The sequence below is a fragment of the Petaurus breviceps genome, unplaced genomic scaffold, assembly GCF_028583685.1.
Source record: "Petaurus breviceps papuanus isolate PSGF00001 unplaced genomic scaffold, PetGlider_PUasm1.0 98, whole genome shotgun sequence".
NCBI lineage: Eukaryota > Metazoa > Chordata > Mammalia > Diprotodontia > Petauridae > Petaurus > Petaurus breviceps.
In genome coordinates, this window is record NW_027187460.1 from 17,613,831 (window position 1) to 17,623,095 (window position 9,265).

General features: G+C 39.6%; 1 protein-coding gene across 1 annotated transcript in view; it reads right to left on the bottom strand.

The window, feature by feature from the left end:
- The window catches only part of TG (thyroglobulin), a 382,541-nt gene that overhangs the window by 310,766 nt on the left and 62,510 nt on the right, over positions 1 to 9,265 (bottom strand). Inside the window, exon 19 of the mRNA XM_069081298.1 lies at positions 8,559 to 8,715. Coding sequence (XP_068937399.1) covers positions 8,559 to 8,715 — 157 coding nt within the window. The remainder of the gene's footprint in view (positions 1 to 8,558; positions 8,716 to 9,265) is intronic.

Here is a 9,265-nt window from a genome sequence, read left to right on the forward strand (position 1 = left end):
CTTCCTTCCTTCCTTCCTTCCTTCCTTTTTTCCTCTCTCTCTTTCTTCCTTCCTTCCTTCCTTCCTTCCTTCCTTCCTTCCTTCCTTCCTTCTTTCTTTCTTGGCTGTTTTGAATTCGGTTTTAATAATGGATATTACTCTGAGGAAACATAAAATGGTAGCTCTTTAAAAAGCTGAAGTTTAAAAAGTTGAAGATATTGCAATAGCTGTTAGTGGAAGGAAGTCAAATGTTTTGAGGATTATTCAAGACCACACTGAATCAGCACCAGTGGCCCCAAAGTGCGATGGGAAGTGTATTTGAGAATAAAAAGAAGGGCAAAAACTGATAAATTCTTGCTGCAAACCAGCCTAAGCAGGGCTCAGAAGCTAATCCAAGGTCTTTAGTGGGACCTGGCAGTGGGAGGGAGACTGTCAAGAACATAGTTTAAAAGGGGCAGCCAGGTAGCACAGCGAGTAAGAGCACCGGCCCCAGTGTCAGGATGACCTGGGGATCAAAACTGGGCTCAGACACTTAACACCACACTGAGAAATAACTGGCCAGGTAACCTTGAGCAAGTTACTTAACGCCGATTGCTTTAAAAAAAAAAAAAAGAAGACAGTTTAAAAAACAGCTACTAACCATTGCCATGAAGAAAGCACTATCATAGGCAAGACAATATAAAGACTAAAGTACTGGAGATTGGAAAAAGGTAATTTTTACTGCCAAAATTCACTTTTCTCCTCACGGATGCACCAAACCCATTATCATTAGTTCAGGCGAGTTTATAAAATCATGATATCTTCATCAGAGTGTAAAAATTCTCCCAAAAATGTTTTGTAGATATTTTTAAGTTAGTTTGGGAGGCTCATCCCCATTGAGGGAATATTAAATTCTGATAAATACATTGATATACTGAAAAGTAGAATTGTTCCAGAATTCTAGAAACTCCCCAAAGGAGAGAGAGTACTGAAACATGATCTTGCACTGTGGCAAATATCACAAAAGGTTAAGAAAATGATCCAAGAGAGCAAACATACTTCAGTGGTCTGGGGATTTTCCTTATTTAAGATAAATTGAAAACCTATGGACTTTAATCAAGGCTAGACTTGGGAAAGATAGAGCAGGTAGGTGGCACAGTAGATTGAGTGTTGGGTCTGGAGTCAGGAAGATTCATCTGTGTGACCCTAGGCAAGTCACTTAACCCTGTTTGCCTCAGTTTACTCATCTATAAAAATGAGCTGGAGAAGGAAATGGCAAATCACTCCATTTTCTTTGCCAAGAAAACCCCAAATGGGATCATGAAGAGTTGGACATAACTGAAAAGAGTGAACAACGACAGATGTGGGGAAAATGGACTCTTAGTGAAAGAGAAGTTACATGTCATGCATAACAAAAGTGTTTTGGCATGATGAAAAATTATGGAATATGTGTCAAAATCTTTTGAACTTGATTCAAAATTGTATAAAACAAGTGACTGCTATGAAAAGAGGATACTTTGCACATTACATTTCTTTCAAGATGTAAAAATATTAAAGCGTATTATTGTATTATTTCTTTTACCTTGTCCCAGGTAATTTGCATACCTCTAACTGCTAAGGCACTGTCTGTGATCTTTGAAAGATCATGGAGAATTGAAGAAGTATCACAGCACTGGAGAAAAGCTAATATTGTCCTAATTTTCAGAGAAGGGTAAAGTCTGCAAGCTGTAAGCTAGTGAGGCTCACTTTAATGTCTAGCAAAATTCCAAATGGCATTATGAAAGGGATGATTAGCGAACACTTAGAAAAAAGGAGCCATAATCACAATGAATGAGGATCATTTCATCAAGAACAGACAGTGCCATGCCAAGCTCATTTCCATTTTCTGGTAAGTTATTAAATTTGTAGGTCAGGGAATTACTTTACATATTCTTTAACTAGACTTCAGCAAAATTTCTAATGAAATATCTCCTGGTATTCATAAAATAATTTGATTTTCAGCCGTATTTAGAGGCCTAGTGACCATAATGAGGGAGATAATAGGGCCCCTATTCTTTGCCTTAGACTATTTCTGAAATGTTTTGTTCAGCTCTGGGTACCACATTTTAGGAAAGACATCAAAAAGCTGGGGAATACTGAGAGGAGAGAGGCCCAGAGGGCATGAGGTCTTAAGATCATTTAACATGAATGTCAACTGAAGGAAATTGGAATTTTTTAGTCTAAAATAGAAAAGAAATAGCAGGGTCGTGACAGAAGTCCTCAAGCATATTAAAGGCTACGAGTCGTTTTTCAGTCATATCAAACTCTTCATGATGCCATTTGAAGTTTTCTTTCTTTTTTTGGGGTGGGAAGCAATTGGGTTACGTGACTTGCCCACGGTCACACATCTAGTAAGTATCTGTGGCCAAATTTGAACTCAGGTTCTCCTGACTCCAGGGCTGGTGCTCTATCCACTGTGTCACCTACTGGCCCCTTATTTGGGGTTTTCTTAGCAAAGATACTGGAGTGGTTTGTCATTTCTTTCTCCAGCTCATTTTATAGATGAGGAAAGTGAGGCAAACACAGTTAAGTGACTTGTCCAGGGTCACACACTGGCACTCTATCTACTATACCACCTAGTTGCCCTATGAAGTTGAAGAGGGCTAATATTTGTAGATGTGTCAGCTGATTGGATTGTTGAGTGAGGGACAAAAAAACAGAATTAAAGAATATCCAAAGTTATAAGCCCAGGTGACAGGGAGGATGCTCATATGCTTAACACATGTAGATAAATTAAGGGAAGGAGAAGCTTTAGGCTGGAAGATGATATATTCAACTTAAGACATGGTGAATTCATCTTTATCTATAGTGATCCTGAAATTTTCCTAAAAGTCTTTGAACTTCCTAAAGACCTTTCTGCCCGGCTATCAAGCAAAACTGCCCTATATATTGAGTGAGGTTCAACTTCCCATAGCATTTTATTAGTTGTTTGTTTGCTGAACAGGAAGAAGAGTCAATTAAACCCTGAGGAGTACAGTTAATTCATGATGAAGAACATAGAATTGGTGTTTTAAACACTGGAGTGTTGCTAACAAACTAATACCTTTGCTTGGCTTGCCAATGGCCCTGTATTTCTGAGAAATGACCTAGTCCTGGATGGCTCTTTACATTTGCCAAGCCCATGAAATGCCTTCTTTGATATTCACAACAACCTTGTAATGGAGATTTTATTATTATCCCCCTTCTACAGCTAGTGAGTCGTCTGAGGCAGGATTCAAACCCCAGTGACCCCATCCCAGGTGGTCTGTTCTATACACTACCTCAGGTTGCCACAGTCAGTAGGACAAGGTACCTATCCATCACCAAACTGACCCTGGAAACATGGAAAAGACATTCACCAGGCAGCTTGGACAACCAAATCGGTCAAACCCAAACACTCATAAGCATCTACTATGCACAAAATGTTAGTGCTGGGTCTAAAAAGACAAAAACAAAGCATTCCCCCCCCCTTTTTTAAAGCAATTGGGTTAAGTAACTTTGCTCAAGGTTACATGGCCAGTTATTTCTGGGTGTGGTGCTAAGTATCTGAGCCAGATTCGATCCCCAAGTCATCCCGACACTGGAGCCGGTGCTCTTATTCGCTGAACCATCTGGCCACCCCTAGCATTCCCTGTTCTAAAGCAGATCATATCCTATCAGCAAGACAACATGTGCATATGTAGTTATATACAAAATAGATACAAAGGAATTTTTTTTTGGAGGCAATCAGGGTTAAGTGACATGCCCAGGATAATACACCTAGTAAGTGTCTGAGGCTAAATTTGAACTTAGGTCCTCTGGACTCCAAGGCTAATGCTCTATCCACTCACTGTGCCACCTAGCTGCCCTGAAACACCAAAATTTGGAGGAGGGGGGAATCAGTTGCTGGGGATATCAAGAAAACTTTTTCATGTATAAGGTGATGTGTGAGTTAAGCTAGTAGGAAACCAAGTATTCTAAGGCCAAACCAATAAGTACCTAAAAGGCAAGAAAAGTGGGAAAGTATATGGCAGCAAGTAGAGAAGGAGTGGGTTGAGATGGGGGATATAGCAGGGGTAGATTCATCTGAATCTGAGATTTCATTGATCTGGGTAACTCCCACTGGGAAATTCCCTCCATCAGTGCCCACTGGCAACTCCTTTTAAATGGAAAGTTTTGGTGAGTTACCCATGATCACACAGCTACCGTGTTTCCCTGATAATAAGACCTATCCCAAAAATAAGCCCTCCCCTTACTGTGTAAGATTCCTCTAAAATAAGCCCTCCCCCGAAAATAAGCCCTATTGAGATTGCTACTGTAGTGAAGGTGATCCCCTGCGCTACACGCTACATTATGGTACCCTCTGTATGCACCGTCCCCCCCCCCCATGAAACGCACGCCGCGCTCCGAGCTGCATCCAATCAGAGCTGCAGCAGTGAGCGCGTCATCCTGTTCTTCCCCAGTGATTTGCTTATTGAATAAAGGTACATTTTTTTGTTCACATTTACCTGTTTATTAAAATTGCTGTCAATGTTCATTAAAATAAGCCCTCCCCTGAAAATAAGCCCTCTGGTGTTTTTCTGTCCAAAAAAATTAATAAGACAGTGTCTTATCGGGGAAACACGGTAGTAGGTGTCCAATACAAGGGCTGAATACAAGTTTTCCTGACTCTAAGACTAGACTTCTATCCACTGGCCATATTGCCTTTAAGAATATATTAACTAAATAGTTCACAAAGTGTCAGGTGTTCAGCATTAATTGTTAATATGCAACACAGACATCACAAATTTAAATACTTTAAATTCACCATAGTCAGAGCTTTCATGTTCCTACAATAATATTTCTCTCAATTATAACACCTCTACTTACCTCACAGGGATATTTTCTCTCTTTTGCAGATGAGGAACTGAGATTTCAAATTAGCAAAGTGACTTACTTAAAGTCACAGAACGGGTAAGTTATGGAACCAGGTCCAGAGCCCAGGTCTTTACATTCCTGGACCAGTATTCTCTTCCTTCCTATCTCACAGAGTTATTGGAAGAAAGGTGCTTTGCAAAATGTTAAAGTGTTCCATAACTGTGTTATTATTGTTATTATTTCTACTACATGCCATGGTGTCTCTCATGCAGTGCACAAATATTTTAAATGACTCTGGGGACTGTTCACCATGAATGGGTTCATAAAGTTTATATAAAGTAGATGAACTGAGGCAGGAACATTAGACAGTCAGAATTTTCATTGGAAAATCATATCTTTTTAACATGTGTGACCATGAAAGACACAAAAATAGTGTTCAGTTATTGAGGGAAACCACCAATATTTTGAGTACATTGCTAATGTTTCAAGGTCACTATCAAAGAGAGAAACCACATCCTCCCACAAGATGTCTTCTGGTGACTCCAGCTTTGGCTTTCACAGCTCAGCTTTTATGAAGAATTTATTTTCTTATGAAGAGGAGTATGTCTAAAGTACTGTGTTTTTCTTCGGGATACAAGTCTAGTTATTTACTGTGCTTATTACAAATTGGTCGAAAGAAGACCATGAATACAATGCAGAAAGCAATGTAGAGTATTGGGGGGAAAAAAGCATTGAATTAAGAATCTGGAAACCTGAGTTTGTATCTCAACTCTGGCCCGAGCTGTTACCAAGGCAAGCCAATTCACATCTGAAAGTCTCGATTTTCTCACCCTTAAAATAAGATGGCTGAACAGTCACTAGCTGTTCTTCTAAGGTCCTCTCTTTCTCTTAAATTCTATGTCCTATGTTCTAACATTCTGTGTCCCTTTTGGTCCCTTCTGACTGATGTTCTACGTTCTCCAGTTCCTTCCAACTTACACATCCCATGTTCTATGTTCTAACATTCTGTATTCTGAGGCCCCTTCTCGCTCTCACATTCTATATTTTATGTTTTAGCATACCAGTTCTAAGATTTTATCCTAAAATCACATCCAGCTCTGTAATGCCTGGTCTATGTTCCAATCTTTTATGTCTTAATGCCCTGTCCAACTCTATAAATCTATGATTCTATGTTTTTTATGTGGGCTGAGGAAAACTTTAGCATATAAAATTCCTGAGGCAGGGATGTAAAGTGAATTTGTTTAATCTTTGTGCTCTCACAGTGGCCATAAAACATCTCAGAATAGCTTAAATTTCAGAAAGCACTTTAAACCCACATGGTCATTCCAGTTAAATTTAGCCCATGTTGCTGTGGTGTGATATTCAGAGTACTCAACTTTATAATTACCAAATCAAACATTGTGAGACTAGACCCTAAAGGGACACCATCCCACAGCAATGAAATTTGATATTAAGAAACTTCATCTGCAGCCTGGGAAAGACTCTTCTCTGCACCAACTTTGACTAAGGTTGGGCACTGTTTCAACAAATCCTACTCAGTAATACAAATAATCAGAGGGATTAAGGTATAAGACACAAGGTATCTTAATTTCAAAAAACCATATGGCAAAATTTCTCATGCTACCCTTAGGACTCAGATGGAAAATGTGGGCAGCATCCTAGTACAATAGCATTGCAACCAATTGTGATCATTTGTAATCAACGAATCATTGTCAATATGGAGCTGACGCTCTAATGGAGTGGCCCAGGGTTTTGTCAATTACTCAGATGAAAGTTGAGATGGCATAGCAGAATCAGGGTCCAAAAATGAACAGAACAAGAACAGAGAATAGGAGAGATATTACTAGGTATATAGGTAATTTGAAAAAAGGAACATTATTGGATCAGATAGCTCAGCATGAACCAGCACTATGACATAACTGGGCAGCTAAATGGCACAATAGTGCATAGAGTTCTGGGCCTGGAGTCAGGACAACTCTCTTCCTAAGTTCAAATCTTGCCTCAGACACTATCTGTGTGACCCTGGGCAAGTCACTTTACCCTGTTTGTTCCAGTTTCCTCATCTGTCAAATGAACTGGAGAATGAAATGGCAAACCATTCCAGGATCCTTGCCAAGAAAACCACAAAGAGGGTCACAAAGAATAGGACATGACTAAAACTACTGAACAACAATATGATATAACCACTAGAAATATTAACTAAACCTTAGCCTACTTTAAATGAAGCACAGTGGTTTCAACTACAGTATGTCTAGAAGAGCTTGATCAAGATGAGGAGGAGGCTTAAAACAAGATCATACAAAAAGGAATGATTAGAGTTAATGAGGATGTTTAACATGGAAAAGAGAATTAAAGAGGAAATGAAAGGTTTCTGATGGGTTCTCATTAAGAAAAGAGATTAGATTTGTTCTGTTTATCTCCAGAGGAGAGAACTAGGGTCAATGGATGAAAGCTATAAGGAAGTCGAATTCTGCTAAGTCACCAAGAACTTTCCAACAACTTGAAAAAATAGAATAAAATGCCTTAGTATCAAACCCTCCATCACCAGGAAGCAGTTGGTGGTGCAGTACATAGGAAGGTGACCTAGAGTCAGGAAGACCAGAGTTCAAATTCAGCGGCAGACACATATTAGCTTTGTGACCCTGGGGAAGTCACTTAACCTCTGTTTGCCTCAGTTTCCTAAACTCTAATATGGGGATAATAATACCACCTCCCTTGTAGGGTTCTTATGAGGATCAAAGGAAACAATATTTTTAAGTTGCTTAGCAAAGTTCCTGGTATGTAGTAGGCACTATGTAAATAATGATTCCCTTCCCCCTTTCCACCGTAGATGTTCAAGCAGAAGGAGAAAAATCTCTTTTGAAGCTGTTGAAGATAGTCTTTTAAATTTCTTTCCAATAGCAAGGATTCTAACTTAAATCCAATTCCTTCTCAGCACTCCTCTATGTACTAAGGTCCCTTTCAGTAACATTCTAGGATTTCCAGTTTCTTCCTGTCCTCCCCATATGTGTTCATTTTTTGTTTGAGTTTTGTTTGATTTTGAACCATATGTTATTTTATTGATATAGGTCAGTCCTAGTGAGAAAACTCCTTCTATCACTGAAGAATGACATCTATAATTTTTATCTTAAAGAGTTCCCAGGAAGTTTAATATGAATGTATATTTATATGCTGTCTTGGGGTGGGGGAAGGAGAGAGATGGGGAGAAAATTTGAAACTCAAAATCTTAGAAAAGTGAATGTTGAAAACGAAAAATAAGTAAATAAACGGGGGCGGGGAGAGTCCCCAATATCATTGAGAGGGTTAGGGACAGGCCTATAGTCACACAGTCAGTATCTGTCGGAATCAGAACTTGAACTAATAATAATAATGATGATGGCTTGCATTTATATAGCACCTTAATGTCTGCAAATCACTTTACAAATACTATCTTTTTGAGCCTTGCAACAATTCTGGGAGGTAGTCACTTTTATTAGCTTCATTTTACAGCTGAGGAAACTGAGGCAGAGAAAGGTTAAATGACTTGCCCAGGGGTACACAGCTACTAAGTGTCTAAGGCTGGATTTGACATACTATAGCATGGATGGGTCTTCCTGACTCATCTAGCACTTCAGCCACTGAGAGTATTCCTTCTCCTAAGGTTGATACTATGTCCACTGTACCTTAAGACAAAAAACAAATTAAACCTAGCTCATTTTGGGAGATATGGTGTCACTTAACCCCACTAACGTATGAAGACAGCACACCAATGTCATGGAAGTCAGGAAGAGAGGTTGCCGAGATGTCCTCTAGCCGGGACCTCCATGTAACATTCACTGCCAGGCGCTCCACAGTTAGACACTCCACTTGTACCGTAGAATCATCACAGACGGGAAAATAGGCAGGACTCCCAAAAGTGTTCACCTATACCAAGAAAAAGACCTTGGCATTAAGAAGCTGACTTCTGTCTTTTTCACAATTATAATCGTGACCAGTGCAGTTTCAACTCATTTCATCTACTTCTATTAATATGTAAAAGTATTACTCTAAAAGATTCTTTGGTGACGGCAAATTATGTCCCAGATTATATGTAATGAGAAATGTGAAATGTATCTCTCTAGATAATAGAGAAAGGCTGCAACTTCTTTGTTCTTTTCCACTGACCTTAGCATTATGGTTCTCTTTGAAAATGAAGGACAAGCACAACCTGTGAGTAGTCTGAGTTACCTGAATGGGGGCCCAGCCAGCTGGGTAACTCAGTTTCCCTCCCTCTCCCTTCCCCCTCCTTCTTCTCCTCTCCAAAAGAAAGTAAATTTCAATGGCCTGAGACTGCCCAGTTAAATTGGGGTTTACTGACATGATTTCTTCCTTCCTTCCTTCCTTCCTTCCTTCCTTCCTTCCTTCCTTCCTTCCTTCCTTCCTTCCTTCCTTCCTTCCTTCCTCCCTCCCTCCCTCCCTCCCTCCCTCCCTCTCC